The 17777-nt window shown below is 41.5% G+C and overlaps 1 protein-coding gene across 1 annotated transcript; it reads right to left on the bottom strand.

The window, feature by feature from the left end:
* Nucleotides 1-2737: 2737 nt before the first annotated feature.
* LOC308427029 (ran-specific GTPase-activating protein-like) lies at nucleotides 2738-3321 on the bottom strand. Its single transcript, XM_080925068.1, has one exon. It carries the CDS (start codon nucleotides 3300-3302, stop codon nucleotides 2841-2843), a length of 462 nt encoding a protein of 153 aa, XP_080781194.1. The 5' UTR covers nucleotides 3303-3321; the 3' UTR covers nucleotides 2738-2840.
* Between the last annotated feature and the right edge of the window lie 14456 nt (nucleotides 3322-17777).

Raw genomic sequence — 17777 nt, 5'->3', positions numbered from 1 at the left:
GACTAAGGATGTCAAGCACTTCCTTAAATGCTTCTCAGCCATTTTATATTCCTCAATTGAGAACTTTTTGTTTAGCTCTGTACCCCATTTTTTAATAGGATTGTTTGATTCTCTGGTGTTTAACTTCTTAAGTTCTTTGTATACCTTGGATATTAGGCCTCTACCAGGTGTGGGGTTGGTAAAGACCTTTTCCCAATCTGTTGGCTGCCATTTTGTTTTCTTGACAGTGTCCTTAGCCTTACAGAAACTTTGCAATCTCATTAAGTCCCATTTGTCAATCTTTGACCTTAGAGCACGAGCCATTGGTGTTCTGTTCAGGAAATTTTCTCCTGTGCCTATGTGTTCTAAGGTTTTCCCTACTTTCTCTTCTAATAGTTTTAGTGTACCTGGTTTAATGGATCTTTGATCCACTTGCACTTTAGCTTTGTACAAGGAGATAAGAAAGGGTCTATTTTCATTCTTCTGCATACTGAGTGCCAGTTGGACCAACACCAGTTGTCGAAGAGGCTGTCCTTTTTCCATTGAATGTTTACAGCTCCTTTGTCAAAAACCAAGTGACCATATATGTGAGGGCTCATTTCTGGATCTTCTATTCTATTCCATTGATCCATGTGCCTATCTCTGTACCAGTACCATGCAGTTTTTAACACAATTGCCTTGTAATATAGCTTGAGGTCAGGGATGGTGATTCCCAAAGATGTTTTCTTGTTGTTGAGGATGGATTTCGATATTCTAGGTCTTTTGTTATTCCACATGAAATTGCACATTTCTCTTTCCAACTCTATGAAGAATTGGATTGGAATTTTGATGGGGATTGCATTGAATCTGTAGATTGCTTTTGGTAAGATGGTTGTTATTACAATGTTGATCCTTCCAATCCATTAGCATGGGAGATCTTTCCATTTTTTGAGATCTTCCTCGATTTCCTTCTTCAGAGATTTGAAGTTCTTATCATACAGGACCTTCACTTGCTTAGTTAGAGTCACACCAAGGTATTTCATATTGTTTGTGACTATTGTGAAAGGTATCTTTTCCCTACTGTCTTTCTCCACATGTTTGTCCTTTGAGTAGAGGAAGGCTACTGATTTGTTTGAGTTAATTTTATATCCAGCCACTTCGCTGAACTTGTTTATCAGCTGTAGAAGTTCTCTGGTAGAATTTTTGGAGTCACTTACATGCACTATCATGTCATCTGCAAACAGTGATGTTTTTACTTCTTCCTTTCCAATTTGTATCTCTTTGATTTCCTTTTGCTGTCTAATTGCTCCAGCCAGGATTTCCAGTACTATGTTGAATAGGTAGGGGGAGAGTGGGCAGCCTTGTCTAGTCCCTGATTTTAGTGGGATTGTTTCAAGTTTCTCAACATTACGTTTGATGTTGGCTATTGATTTGCTGTATATTAGTTTTATTATATTTAGGTATGGGCCTTGGATTCCTGATCTTTCCAAGACTTTTAGCATGAAAGGGTGTTGAATTTTGTCAAATGTTTTCTCAGCATCTAGTGAGATGATCATATGGTTTTTATCTTTGAGTTTGTTTATATGGTGGATTACATTGATGGATTTCCATATATTAAACCACCCTTGCATCCCTGGGATAAAGCCTACTTGATTATGGTGAATGATCATTTTGATGTGTTCTTGGATTCGGTTTGCAAGGATTTTGTTGAATATTTTTGTATCAATGTTCATAAGTGAGATTGATCTGATGTTCTCTTTTGTTGTAGGGTCTTTGTTTGTTTTAGGAACTAGGGTTATTGTGGCCTCGATAAATGAGTTAGGTAGTGTTACATCTGACTCTATTTTGTGGAATAGTTTGGAGAGTATTGGTATTAGGTCGTCAATAAATGTCTGATTGAATTCTGCACTGAACCCATCTAGACCTCTGCTTTTTTTGGTTGTAAGGCTTTTGATGACTGCTTCTATTTCTTTAGGTGTTATTGGATTATTTAGATAGTTTACCTGGTCCTGGTTTAACTTTAGTATCTGGTATCTATCTAGGAATTCATCCATTTCCTCCAGATTTTCCAGCTTTGTTGAATATAGGCTTTTGTAGTAGGATCTGATGATTTCTTGAATTTCCTCAGTTTCAGTTGTTATGTCTCCACTTTCCTTTCTGATTTTGTTAATTTGGATACTCTCTCTTTGCCTTCTAGTTAGTCTGGCTAAGAGTTTATCGATCTTGTTAATTTTCTCAAAGAACCAGCTCTTGGTTTTGTTGATTCTTTGAATGGTTCTTTTTGTTTCTATTTGGTCAGTTTTGCTCTAAGTTTGATTATTTCTTGCCGTCTACTCCTCTTGGGTGTATCTGCTTCCTTTTGTTCTAGAGCTTTCAACTGTGCTGTCAAGTTGCTAGTGTATGCTCTCTCCAGTTTCTTTTAGGAAGCACTCAGAACTATGAGTTTTCCTCTCAGTACTGTTTTCATTGCATCCCATAGGTTTGGTATGTTGTGTTGTCACTTTCATTAAATTCTAGAAAATCCTTAACTTCTTTCTTTATTTCTTCTTTGACCATGCTATCGTTTTTTTTTTTTTTCTTTTAGGTTTTCAAAGGCATCTTTTATTCACTATTTTTGATGACTATAAATAAGTGTTTCCACTATGGAAAAGAAAGTTAGCACAGTACATTTTCATGACTGGGGAATGGATGTCTGAAGTCATGTTTAATGGTGTCCAAACTTGGAGGGAAAAAAAAGTAAAACAAACAAACAAACAAAAAAGCAACCTGAGGGTTGGAATTCAGTTCTTTATAAAGTCCCTTGTAAAAACAAAACAGAATAAAAACAAACCTTAGAAGGTGGGACAAATTTTTAAAAAGAAAGGGAAAGGAAAAAGAGTGATTCATTGCTTCTCCTCAGACTTCTCTTCAGCCTCATCTCTCGCCTCCCTCACTGAAAGAGCTTCCAGCTTCTCAGCCACCTTTTCGGCATTGTCATTTTTGCCTGGTCCTTTCTTTTCTCTCTCTTCAATTTCTTTCCTGCATTCTTCAAACTTTGTTTTGAACTTTTGTGCATTCTCAGCATTTCGGAAGCGAATGGCGAGCAGCTCAGGCTTCGGACACTCATCAGCAAAGTCGGCGTGGGTATTCCAGACCCAGGCACGGTCACTGCCAGCTTTCGGCTTCAGTTCCATCATCGGTGTGATATAGTGGTTGGCGCATATCTTCAAGGTTTTGTCCCTCGTCATGAGAAGGTGAACGGTCCCTTTCTCCTTATGCTTCAGGAGCTTGACGTCACCAGTGCCTCGCTCCTTCCATTCTGGGAGGTCATTCTCTGAAGCAAACCGGAACAGCTTTGCACGCATCTTAAAAAGTTCCTCTTCATCTTCCTCCAGCGTTTTAATTTCTTGCTCAGGAAAAAAAACTATTGGCTTGAACTGGGGGTCGTGGTTGGACTCATCTGCATTCTCTGTGGAAGTGTCATGGTCCTCGTGACTGTCCTTTCGTTCGTTTTATCAGCACTGCGGCTAAGCTGCTGCTGACACTCAACAAAGCCACCAACAAAGCCGCCCATGCTATCGTTTAATAGAGCACTGCTTAGTTTCCATGTGTATATGGGCCTTTTTTTTGTCTTTGTTGTTATTAAAGACCAGCCTTAGACCATGGTGATCTGATAGGATGCATGGGAGTATTTCAATCTTATATCTATTGAGGCTTGTTTTGTGACCGATTATATGGTCAATTTTGGAGAAGGTGCCATGAGGTGCTGAGAAGGTGTATTCTTTTGTTTTAGGATGAAATGTTCTGTAGATGTGTATTAATTCATTCCAATGGGTTCATAACTTCTGCTGGTTTCACGGAGTCCTTGGTCAGTTTCTGTTTCCATGATCTGTTTATTGATGAGAGTGGGGTGTTGAGGTCTCCCACTATTACTCTGTGGGGTGCAATGTATTTTTTGATCTTTAGTAGGGTTTCTTTTATGAATATGGGTGCTCTTGTATTTGGAGCATATATTTTAAGGATTGAGAGTTCCTCCTGATAAATTTTCCCTGTAATGAGTAAAAAGTGTCCTTTCTTATCTTTTTTGATAACTTTTGGTTGAAAATCTACTTTATTCGATATTAGAATGGCTACTCCAGCTTGTTTTTTGGGGCCTTTTGCTTGGAGGGTTTTTTCCCACCTTTTTACTCTGAGATAGTGTCTGTCTTTGTCTTTGAGATGAGTTTTCTGTATGCAACAAAATGCTGGATTCTGTTTATGTATCCAGTCTGATAGCCTATGTCTTTTATTGGGGAATTGGGTCCATTTACTTTAACAGATATTAAGGAATAGTGGTTGCTGTTTCCTGCCATTTTTGCTTTTAGAGGCAGAATTGTGCCTGTGTGTCTTTCTTCTTTTGGTTTTCTTGCTTAGGTATTTTCTTGTTTTTACTAAGATGTAGTTTCTCTCCTTGTATTGGGTTTTCCACCTATAATTCGTTGTAGTGCTGGATTTGTGGTCAGATATTGTATAAATTTAGTTTTGTCCTGGAATATCTTGGTCTCTCCATCTATGGTGATTGATAGTTTTGCTGGTTATAGCAGCTTGGGCTGACACTTTTGTTCTCTTAGTGTCTGCATGATGTCTGTCCAGGGTCTTCTAACTTTCACAGTCTCTGCTGAGAAGTCTGGAGTGATTTTGATTGGTCTGCCTTTATATGTTACATGACCTTTTTCCCTTACTGCTTTTAGTATTTTCTTTGCTTTGGACACTTGGCATTTTGATGTTATGTGTTGGGGGGAATTTCTTTTCTGTTCAACTCTATTTGAAGTTCTGTAGGGTTCTTTTATGCTCATGGTCATCTCATTCTTAAGGGTAGGAAAGTTTTCTTCTACGACTTTGTTGAAGATATTTACTGTGCCTCTTAGTTGCTATTCTTCGCCCTCTTCTATTCCTATTATCCTTAGGTTTGGTCTTCTCATTGTGTCCTGGATCTCCTGGACATTTTGGGTTAGGAGCTTTTTGGCTTTTGCATCTTCTCTGACTGTTTTGTCTATATTTTCAATGTTGTCTTCGGCCCCTGAGATTCTCTCTTCCATCTCTTGTAGTCTGTTGGAGATGCTTGCATCTGTGACTCCTGATTTCTTTTTTAGGTTTTCTACCTCCAGGGTTGTCTCTTTTAGTGCTTTCTTTATTGTTTCCATTTCCATTTTAAATTCTTTCTTTAATTCCTTCATCTCTTTGGTTCTGTTTTCCTCTAGTTGTTTGATTTCTTTGAGTGTTTTTTGTGTTTCTTCTTTAAAAGCTTCTATTTCTTTATGCTTTTCCTCCCGTTCTTGTTAAATAAGTTATTCACACTCTTCTCAAAGATCTCCATCATCATCTTGAGGTATGATTTCAGGTATGAGTCTTCTTTTTCTGGAGTGTTTGACATTCTGCTCCTTGCTGTGATGGAAGAGCTGGGTTTTGATGTTGCCAGGTTGTCTTGGTTTCCATTGGATAAGTTCTTTTGCTTTCCTCTTGCCATCTTGTTGTCAGTGATTGGTTCCTGTCTCTCCTGTGGACCTGGCCTGTGTCCCTGGATCTCTGCTGTTACCGGTGGCAAATTACTTGAACATTTTGTCTGCATGTGATGGCTTTCCAGGCGAATAGTAAGTCCCTATTCCAGGGTTCCTGCTCCCCTGAACCAATGGGGGGGTGCCCTTTCCATGTACTCGGCCCAGACCTCTCTACGCCCTGGCTATGCTCAGCGCAGTCTCACCAGGCCTGCGTCCCTGGATCTCTGCTGTTCCAGGTGGCCATCTTATATATATATATATATATATATATATATATATATATATGTATATATATATATATATATATATATATATATATATATAATTATATATATGTATATATATACATATATATATATATATATATATATATATATATAATTTTTTTAAATCTCCTGCTGTTGTAGGATGAGGTGCTAAGTGCCAGAGACTGCAGTTTCTAGCCTCAGAGGAACACAGAGGGCTGGTCTGCTACAGTAGCATAGAAACTTAGACAGTAAATGATTTATTATACAGCAACCCTACATATCTCATAAATCAGTCTTACCCTCCACCAATGCTCTTCCTCTCTGCTGCCTCAAGAAGAAAGAAAGAAGATCTTCACCAGGGCTCGCTCCTGACCATCTGTTTTGTTGTGGCTTCGGAGAAGCTTTGCAACTCAATTCCATGACTGTGGCTCAAGAGTAACCACAGGCATTGCATAGAAAAACTGCTATGTGTCTGTCTTAGTCCATTGCCCACCATGCAGTGCAAGGGTATGGTGTGGTGTGGTATGGTGTGGTGAGGCACTCCTGGAGGACGGGGGATAGGTCTGCTTGTAAACACTTATGGTGATGCTAGAGTTTGAACTTAAGTTGTTCTGATTCCTGAATTGTAGATTTTTAGTGCTATGTTTATATGCTGACTCTCCTACTGCTGGCCCATCTAGGAGATCAAGGTCACTGTGCTGTGTAATAAACATAGTGAATGTATATTGAGTGATTAACACATACCAGGTACTAAGGATAGATCTATCATCTATCTATCTATCTATCTATCTATCTATCTATCCATGCACCCACTCATTCATCCATTCATCCATTTATCATCTATCATCTATAATCTATCTGTCATCTATAATATATCATTTCTCATCAATCTATCTGTCAGATTGTCTTTCTGTCACCTGTGTAACCCTGTCATGTGTTTAAGTTTCTAGAAATCATCTATTTGCACTTATTACCAATATATACATCTACCTATATATGTATATATGTATTTATCTATCTATCTACCATCTGTGACCAACCTATTCAGAACTATTCTTTATCTATATTATCACTTATTAACTATTATCAGTCTATTCACCCATTATCTATCTTTCCATCACTGTCGTTATCATCATCATCGTCATCATCGTTATCATCATCAGTCTGTCTCCAGTGTCCTGTTCCTCCCATGCTGAAGAAAGACACCCACTACTTAGGATCTGCAACAAAAAGCTACGTTTATAGTTTGCTAAGCATGCGAAGCCCCCATCACCCACTAAAATTCATAAGAGCTGATGGTTGCAGTGTTGGAAAGCTGTGTGTGCGGAGGTCAGGGAAGGGTTCAGGAGTACAGAGGCAAGGGCTTATGAGCTGTCAGCTATGGGGCCTGGTTAGTGGCATTAGGTTGCTGTTGTCTTTCATAAAAGTGAGCTGTGATAATCTGGGGGAGAATTTGAAATGATTTTTGACAGGATAGACTACAAAGAAAATGCAGTGTTTTTTTTTCTCCTTAATTTTGATGCTAACAGTGTTCTAAGCTTACAAGAAGACTATGAAGAAGGTGTTCTTAATACACTTTGATAGATGAAAAAATCAGCAGATGGGTATATAGATAGACAGGTATGTGTATCATCTGGTCCCTCAGGCAGGTGAAGGGGTAGAATAAAGCTTTTGATAATGACCTTTTCTGACTCCAGAGCCGGCCTCTCTCTCAGTGCGACTCTTTCCGGGTTTGTGTTCTGCGAACAAGGCAAGCTAACCTTGCATCATCTTCCTTCAAGTCCATGTAGAGTTTAAATTGGGACATTTTATTCCCTTTAGCTCATCATTTGCTCTGGGCCCATCCTCCCTTCTTTCCGGTAACAGGTTTAACCCCCAAGAACGAACACCCACAAGGTTAACCTCCTTGCTGTGACAAAGCACAGCCGTTTAAGGTCATTGTTCCCAATAAGACAGCTCCTAACCACAAAATCAGGCTTGCTTTTGCACAGAGGTTAAGAAGCAGACATTTGACATCACAGTACATCTGGACAGAGGAATGACTCCATGTATGGTAATGGGAAATTACAGTCTGTCTTAACCTGCTGGCTGCACTCTTGACTCTATGACCAATCTTGGGGACGATTAAAGGAAGATTAAGGGGAAGGTAAGTCTTCATCTCTGTAAATTCACACCTCATGTTCTACAGCTTTGAGGACAGGACAGCTGCAGTCAGCAGGGGACTGGCTGCTACCACCCAGCGGCTGACTGACCTGGGGAACAGGAGACTCTGACTGAGGTGGGTATAAAATCCTGGAAAGTGGTTTGGATCTCCCTGTGTAGGTAGTTGGTAGTTTACCAATGGTGCCTTACCTATGTGTTGTGGCTGTAAAGGATACTGGTTAGGTTTAACTGTCAACTTCATAGCAGAGTCACCTGGGAAACGAACCTTAAGAAGCATCTTGATCCAATTGGTTGGTGGGCATTCCTGTGGATGCTGTAGGCCACCCCATTCCCTAGACAGAAGGTCTTCAACAATTTAACAGTGGAGAAGGATAGCTGAGAACAAGCAAGAAGTCAGACATTTATCCTCTCTTGACTGTGATAGGATACTGTCAGTTCCTGCCTTGAATCCCCATAGTGGCCGACTCTGTTCTGGAGCTAGGGGCCCAATAAACCCTTTCCTATCTTACACTGTTTTAGTTGGGGTATTTGTAGCTGCAACAGAAATAAAAAGATGACTCCAGGGTGGTGAGGACGACACACAGCTGGAGAGCATTTATCTATTCTACACATTAATCAGCCTGCTAGCTACCTGCATCTAGGATCCAATATGTCTGTCTCTCTGTCTGTCTGTATATCATCTGTCTTTCAATATCATCTATCTATCTATCTATCTATCTATCTATCTAAAAATCTATCTATTACTTATCATCTATCTACCTACCTACCTATCATCTGTGATCTATATCATTTATCTACCATCTATCTACCTATCTATCATCTATCTATCTATCTATCTATCTATCTATCTATCTATCTATCTATCATCTGTCTGTCTATCCATCTATCATGTCTTCTACCTACCTATTTGCCCATCACCTATTTCCAACCTACTCACATCTATTATCTATCATCTATGTGTTTATCATAACAGCACTCCATTGTATGCACAGCACGGTGTCATCACTCTCTCTGTCATTTGCAGGAGGTGATGAGCTTCTCATAGAGTTTTGTTCCATCCTTAAATGATATTCAACAGCACTGCACGCTGGGTGGTCTTAGCAAAACAGAGACTCGTTATCCTGCAGTTCTGGGTGCCAGGGCATCAGCAGAGACATGTTTACATTGCAGTCTTTCTGCCTTTTCTAACTTCTGGGATTTGCTGGCAGTGCTTAGCAGTCATGGTCTGGTATGCGCATGGGCATGCGCATCTCTCCAGTCTCTACCCCTTTTGTATGTGTGGTATGCGCGCACGTGCGTACGTGCATTTATGCTCAAGCAGGCAGTGAAACAACGTGTCATTGTCCTCATTAGGCTGGACCATCTGACAAGTGAGCCCCTGGGAGCCACGTGTCTCTACCTCCCTGACACTGAGATTGCAAGGCGTGTATCCCCGTTCTCAGCATTTTCTCCGCAGGTTATGGGACTCAAACTCAGTGCTCATGCTCACAAGGCCAATGCTGTACTGACCACACCCACACCTTTCTTTCTCCTCCTAAAGTTTTTTCAAAGCTTCCATTAAAAAAATCCATTCCAGCTATTTATTTTCTATTAATATCTGCAGGGACGTGGAAGGCAGCATTCTCTAGGCAGACTCCTCGATGCCCGCATGGTGACATTGTTTCTCGGTGATGTCACATGGCGAGGCGCTGGGTCCAGGGTCGTGGGTCCCATCTAGATAGATTTTGCTGACACGTTTGAACCCCCACCTTTTGAAGCCCCGAAATAATTTCATCGTTGTGTATTTCGGCACATGCTGTGACTCACAGAGATACACATTCCGCTGCTGTCTGACGAAGGGTAATCTTAAGTGACACATGGGGACAGAAATGTCCGACTGGGTGAGGAAAGCAGCAAAGTTTGAGGAGCTGCATCTGTTTTCTAAAAATAAGCATCCCTTTAAATTTAGTGTCTGAGCATGCCACGTATGTGACGCTGTAGCCTTCCAGGCTATAAGCAACGTTTGATGGTATTACAGGGAGCAGTGTCCGAAGAACAGACCGTCGACAAAAATAACACACTATTACATCAAACTCTTGCCTTGAAATTTGCAGCACAGCTAGAACAGTTCTCTCTTGACCCAACAGGAATTAAGACGAGTATACACAAAGACGATGCCCACTAGACTCTCCATCCCTGTCCAACGCTGAGCATCAAGTGTTCTAATGTATAGTTTGTTGCAGTTTTAATGGTGTTTGTAACATTTACAGATTTCACTCAACCAAATCCTTCAAAACCAGGAAAATAATCAGAACAACTTTTTTTTTGCCTTTGTCATAAGTTAATGGCTACCTACCATAATTTTCACTTCTTGCTATATAACAGGGGAAAAAACCCCAGTAATGTTCAATTTTCAGTATGAGAAACAAACAATAACATTCATCCATGATGGCTGGCCAGTCTTCAAGGACGAGGAAAAATAACTCTGTATAGAAAAAAAAACAAGTTATCTATAAGGAAACAAAAAAAAATTATTTTAGGCCAACCTCCCTCTGGCAAAGTGGAGAGGTGTGTGGAAATGACTTTGACCTTTGTTAAAGGAAAGTTTTTGGAAAAGGATTACATCATAATTTTTGTGTAGACAGATGTCAAGTGAACATGTGTGGATGGTTTTATTTTCCTGGTAAGCAGGGTGCAGGCTGATGCTGTAATCGGTTCCAAACAGCACAGGATTGGGCTGGAGTGTAGCATGCTTCTGAGAGCACATGTTAACATTCTTACGGTCATGGGTTTCATTCCTAGTGCCTGCAGGAAAAGAAATTTAGTTTCTACTCAGGGCTGGGGGGAAGGCAAGTGGACAATCTAGGAGTAGATGCATTTGCCAATTGGAGGGGATGCATTTGCCTATCAGTTACCTACAATTTACAGCAATGCAAGCTAGCTGGAAGCCAGGGAAGGAAGCTAGGTCTTGATACTTCAAAAGTATACAGGGGCAGGTTGAAACGACCCAGCAGGTAAAGGCACTCAGCACAAAGTCTGATGCCCCAAAGTCAGTCCCCTCCTCCTACGGTAGAGTAGATACTCCTGAACACCATGTGCTAACTTCCACACATGCATGTGACATACACATTAAGTAACCATGGTATACATTTAAAAATGTATTTGTGTGTATGTGTGTATGAGTGTGTGTGTGTGTGTGTGTGTGTGTGTGTGTGAGTGTGAGTGTGTGTGAGTGTGTGTAAGTATGTTGTATGTGAGTGTGTATGAAAGTGTGTGTGAGTATGTGAGTGTGAGTTTGTGTGTGTATGAGTGTGTATGTATGAGTGTGTATATGAGTGAGTGTGAGTTTATGTGTATGTGTGAGTGTGTATGTATGAGTGTGTGTGAAAAATGTGTGAGTACGTGTGTGTGTGTGTGTGTGTGTGTACGCATGCACACATGTGCCATGAAACACAAGGAGGAAATTGGTATGAATGGGTTCTCTACTTCTGCCTTTAAGGTCTCAGGAATAGGACTCAGGTCCACAGGCTTGTCATGAAGTGCATCAACCTGTTGAATCATCTCTCCAGGCCAATTAAGAAAGAACATGTGCTTAAGGCTGGAGAGATGGCTCAGTAATTAAAGACACGTGCTGTTCCCGCAGAGGACCTGAGTTTGACTCTAGCACCTATACTGAGCACCTCACAAGCACCCGTAACTCCAGCTCCAGAGGACCTTTGTTTGGCTTCCATAGGCACAGGCACACACACACACACACACACACACACACACACACACACACACACACACGAACATATCCATAAATAAAACCTACTTTTAAAAGGCCAAATATTATCTTTCATTCAGCCAAGATGCTAATGCAATGTCCAAAACGTTCTTGCTTCTGTCGGGAACAGTTTCATTTCTACAGTTATTGAAATAGACTGATATGAAAGTAGACTTTGAAGCTTACATGGGGAATCAAAGAAATATTTAAACTATATTAGTTTGGGTTAGATTCTCCCTACAGGGTTTCTGGGAGACAGACTGTTTTTATTGCAATATTTCTTTAGGAAGCCTGTGGAGTATTTTACTTCATTTTACCAGAAGCCCAGGAGCACGTGGATTCTTTAAGAGTTCTGGTATTGAGTATCCACAGTGGTCGGCACTGCTCGGTGTTTTGAAGGAAGATATTATCACAGCGATCTTATTTCAGTGTAGGTATAACAACTCAGAGTCTGTTTCCTTGTCATGGGGATACGATAGGAAGGATTTAAATGTCCACCGATGAAGAAAGAAGAAATAAAATATTATTGTCATACCATGGACTTGTGACACAGCAGTTTAATAAATCAGATCTACTTGTATATTAATCTGCCCATATCTCTGCAGGAGCGAAATGGGGACAAGGAGAGCTGTAATAAAACAGATACAGAGACTTAATGATTTTTAGATACAGAAAGAATTAACCATCTATAGTTTGACTTGTATGATGCACGGGAAAACGTAATCACCCTTATGGCTCCTATTTAAGAGAGACAAGGTTAAAAGACTTTTCAACTTTACTGATGTGACGGTTAATATCAATAGCCAACTGGACGAGATCTAGATCCACCTGTGAGACAGACTCCTGAACATGTCTGTAAGGATTCCCTTGGTTAGGTTAACTAAGGTGGAAAGGCTTGCCCACTGTGGGTAGCACCATTCCCTAGGTGGGATCCTCGACTGCATATAAAGAACAAGTGAGCTGGGTGCAGAATTCGTTTCTCTTTGCTTCTTTACTGTGATGTACTATGTCTGGCTGTCTTGCCCTTCTGTTGCTGTGACTTATCTCCCTAGATGGATTGTACCCTGAATGGAGAACCAGAATCAACCCTGTTTTCCCTTAGTTGCTTTTGTCAGGGAGTTTTTTTTTTTTAAAAAAATGATGCCAGGGTTGGAAAGATGCTTCAATGATTAAAAGCATGTGCTGTTCTTACAGGGAATCCAGGTTCATTTCCTAGAACATACATGGTAGCTCTTAACGGTCCTTAATTCCAGTACCAGGAGATCCAGTGCCTTCCACTGGCCTGCATTTATTTGACTAATAATAATAATAATTCATTTTTATTTACGATAATGTACATGTGCTTGCTTTGTTTTCTTCCTCATACCCAGTGCAGTACTCCAGCGCATAGGCTGGAACTAGCCACACTCAAGATGGTCCTTTTTTCTTTGAGAACACTCTCACAGACCCACACAGAGGTTTGTCTGCTGTGTGATTTTTAAATTTTATCAAGTTGACAATAGCAGTTAGGTAACACTCAACAAAAAAGCAGGCAAAACCAATCCACAGTATGGAGTTTAGTGAGAAAGAAACCTCTGCCACACGAAGTCACCTCATTCTGTATAGCCCATGATTGTGTCAAGCAAGCATCACCGTGGAGAGGTGTATGGTGATGCCACAAAATGACATTGGAGAACTGATGGTGTTAGGACAGAGTCTCTGTCTAGGTCTTATCATGTGGACCTGTGATTGCAGCCACATGTGGGGCTAAAGCAGGAGAAACAGACATTCAAGGATCATCTGGATTTCAGAGTGAGTTCAAGGCCAGCCTGGGCAGCTTAGAGAGAGCTAGTCTCAAACAAAAGACTACAAAGATGGCCAGGGTGTAGCCTGACAAATCCAAATACAGAAAAATAAAGTAGATATGAAGGGGGGAGATTGTAGGAAGAGGAGGAGGAGGAAGAGGGAGAGGGACAAGGTAGGAAGAAAGGGGGGGGGAAAGAAGGGGAAAAAGAGGGGAGGGGGAAGGGGAGATGGAAAGGAAGGGAGAAAGAGAAAGAGAGAAAGAGGAAAGGGAGAGAGAGGGAGAGAGACAGGGACAGGTACAGAGACAGCGAGAGGGAAAGGAAGAAGAGGGAGAGGGAAAGGAAGGAGGAGAGGGAGAAAGCTGAGGACCAGAAGTCAAGACAAGGAGCATATGAGGACATGGCCACTGGGAAGTAGTAAAGAAGAAAACACCAGTCAGGATTCTACAGAGAAACACCACTAAATGGATTCTCTTTTCATTTAAAGTTAAATTTACAATAAGAATCAACTCACATGACTCTGGGTCCCAGCAAGTCTGACGTGGTGTAGTTAGCAAGCCAGGAGAGCGGATCTTACATTTTCAAGAATCTGGTTGAGTCTGAATGGGGGAGAAACATAAAGCAGGCAGGAAAAGCTCTTTCTCCTTAGATGCTCGATGGATGTAGATTTACACCCATGAAGGCTATTGGCTAAGTCCGTGGACTTTATGTTATCTAGACACATCCAAAGCAATGCTCAGCCAAGTGTCCAGACATGCTGAGGTCCAGGCAAGTCGACATATATAATGAGCCATCCGAAGGAACAAGGAGGAATGGCCTTGGAGAAGCTTGGGGTTCAAACATTTGCAAGAAAAGGAGGCAGGGGAGCAGGAGGGTAGGGTTGGGGACTCCACAGAGAGCTGAGAAAGCCTCAGGCTAAAGGAGGTCCCCGCAGCATCGGGCTGATGGTACCCTTGTTTTCCCATCTGGCTGCAGCAGCTTACAGAGGGTACTCACTGGTGTGAATAGCACCGCAGATCCTACAGGGTGACAGCTGTAAGGTGTCACTAGAGATGACCCAGCAGGTAGCAGTGTGGCTGTCACAGGCAGGCCTGCTATGGGGGAGAGTCAGGTGACTGCAGAACTGCAGAGGTAGAACAGAGGAAGAGGAGGGAGCTGTCCTAGGGAAGCCTTGTGTTCTGCAGTAGATGCAGGCCAAAGCAAGGTTCATCAGCTATCCCGTGATCACGGTGGACAAGCATCTTGAATAGAACGTTTTGAACACAAGGGGTTGAAAGATCACTGGAGTGTCCGTGGAGAGTGGAGTACACACTGGTCAGATCAGTGGGCCGTCCCTCCTTCGAGCTTCAGGTCGGGCTGGAGGCATAGAGATCAGGGCAGGTATCTAAGGAATATCCGAGGGCTGTAGGGAAGAACTCCAGGATGGATCTGATGGGCATCATCTAGAGGAAGACAAACATGTGGATGTTTCCTAGGTTTCCTGGATTGTATGAGCAGCTAGATGGTGGCAGGGCTCTCATTTCTCTCTTTCTCTTCTTCCCTCCTCTTCTGCTCTCTCTCCCTATGTCTCTGTCTCCCTGTCTCTCTTTCTTTTCCTCTTATTCTCCCCCTTCCTCTCCCCTCCATCTCCCTTTCCTCTCCCCCTCCTTTTCCCCCTTCCTTTTTTCATCTCCTTCCCCTCTTTCTTCCTTCCTCCCTTCCTTCCTTAATCTAACAAACAAGTCCCCCTCTATTTCTAGATGCTCTTGCACACACTACAGAGAGGAGGAGGAGTTTGAACCTCTGATCCTCCTGTTTCTTCCTCCCAAATGCTCTGATTACAGGCTTACACTACAACACCTGCGTTTTGTGGAGCTGAAGATCAGATCTAGGGCTTCATGAATGCTTGGTAAGCATTCTACCAACTGAGTTACATCCCCCAGACTCATCAAAACCAACACCTAATGCAATTTTTGTTTTTCTAATGATAGAGGTAAAATACTGACAAATAGTCAACTCTCCAGTGGCGTGACATATGTAAGAGGCAGACATCAGAAGCCCCATGGGGATGTGTTTGTTTTCAGCTAAAAGAAGAGTGTCACCCTCTAAAGTAATAAGACAGATATTTATAGCCAAGAAGCCATCAGAGAGAATAAAAGGGATCATAAATATGTTAAGATAAAAACATGGGAGGGAAATGAACAAAGCAAATAGGAAAACTAGATAATAGACCTAAAGCCAAACACTTGAGGAATCCCATTACATTGTGACCATCTAAGCAGGTTTATGTAGTCAATGGCAGCTTTAAAAATACATGCGACAAACATATCAACCAGACAGCTGCACAGCTAGAGTCCAAAGCTTCAATACTCTTTCCAATAGTCAATAAAGCAAGCAGAGAAAGGGACATCGATCTGGCCTCATATATTAGAAGCCCATCTCTAATAACAGCAGAAGAGAGACATTCCACTCAAAGCCACACAAGTTTCTACCGCAGATTATATTTGGGGCCAGACAATAGATCTCAGTAAAGAAAATCATGATAGTGTTAAAAGAGAAACTAAGAACAAAAAGATACTTGGAGAAAAATCCTCAAACCAAGCAACCTACTGCCCCGAATTCAACATTGAAAGAATAAATGGGAAGAGAAAGAATTTTCAATTTGACATAAAAAAATTGAAATGAATTAGATAACACTGCCCTCCAGCACTAATTGCAAGGAAATATATATCATTTCAAGCTGATATAGGAAAAGAAAAAATGGGTCTGGAGAGATGGCTCAGGAGTTGCCTGCACTGGCTGCTCTTCCAGAGGGCCTGGGTCTGATTCCAAGCACCTGCATGGAGGGTTACAACCATCTGTAACTCCAGTTCCAGAGGACCTAATGCCCTCTTCTGGCCCTTTTCAGTACTGCATGTAGGCAAACCATACACATGAAATTAATTTACAAGAAAATCTTTAAAAATAGACAGAAAGGACTATCTGCAGGAAGCTTAGCTTCCATGTTGAGAGAGGGAAGGAAGGAGAAGAGGGAGGAGAAAAGGACAGAGAGACAGCCAGACTGAGAAGACACAGGGGTTGGGGGTGTATAGAGACACAGAAAACAAAGAAGGGTAGGTAATCTGAAGAAAGGAAGTGTAGAAATCAACAAATCAGGAAAAAAGGAGAATAGTTTATAATAACTCAAAGTGGAAATAACCTGAACTTCAATTAGTAGAAAGAATTATGAGCACCTTACGGTATGTCCATTCATTGGAATATGATACTACCCAGTTAAATAAGAATCATTGCTGCACTCAACAATGTGGACCAGCAAGGTAAAGAGACCCAGAGCAGACTGGCTACTAGAGGGTGAGTTAAGAGTGGCTAGAGACAAGATTTAAAAGGAGGGGGACGGTGTGTTCATGATCTCTCAGGCCTAGACTTATGTTGAAATTAATGAAATTTTATACTTTCTATGTGTGCGGACTGGTTATACCAATCATATTAGTAAAGTTACTTTTAAAAATATGTGACTGCTACCTGGGTGAAACAGTGTTGTGTTTTAAAATTCCCAGTGTCTTAGCGTTATAAAACATAGCAATAAATGACTTTGACCTGACAGGGCTGACTCCTAAGGAATAGAAATTGGAAGGCCGAAATTGGTTTTAGATGTATCAAGATCAGAACATTCTGATGCCTGCCCTGGTGGCAGGAGGGTCACGAGTTCAAGGCCAGGCTGAGCTTTAAACAGTGAGTTTAAAGACTGGATAGATAGCTTAGAACTTAGAATCTTTCTCAATGTTGGGGAGGGAGCACAAAGTGGCCACTTGCCTAGAGTGTGGAACTCCCTGGGTTTATCCCTAGGTGTTCAAAAGCAAGATTACATCATTCTAGAGGTTGGCAGGAATCCCCATGGGTTTCTTGGCTGTCATGGCCCCACTCAGTCCCTACTCAGCATCCCATCCTCCTTTGCGAGAGATGCCCAATCAGAAGGCGCATCCCAGAAAGCCTGCATTCTTCCCGTGTTTGAGAAGAGATGGTCACGGGGTATGTATTGTTTTAGCCTTACAGTCACAAAAGGATGCCCCGCATTGCCAATGGGTCTGTCTCATGATCTCCTAAACATGGCTACTTATTTTCCTTTTTCTAAAACTGATTAACACACAAATGAAACTTTGCAAACAAAACCCTTGCAGACAGAATTTCATGGTATTTTGAAGCGACGTTGAAATCTTATTCTTAATTGCTAGCTGTGCTCAGAAGCAGGCTTTGGCATCACTGGGCAAGGCTTTTGGTCTTTCTGTATGAGGTCCCTGCACTGTGAAATGTGCACTCAGCAATACTGGCAGATTGCTTTGAACAGAAGACTATGTTCTCCCAGAATGCTACTTCTGGGCACGTT

Source organism: Micromys minutus (genome assembly GCF_963924665.1).
Source record: "Micromys minutus genome assembly, chromosome: 11".
In the NCBI taxonomy this organism is placed as follows: domain Eukaryota; kingdom Metazoa; phylum Chordata; class Mammalia; order Rodentia; family Muridae; genus Micromys; species Micromys minutus.
The sequence above is the reverse complement of the archived record's forward strand: the minus strand, read 5'-3'. Positions and strand labels throughout refer to the sequence as shown.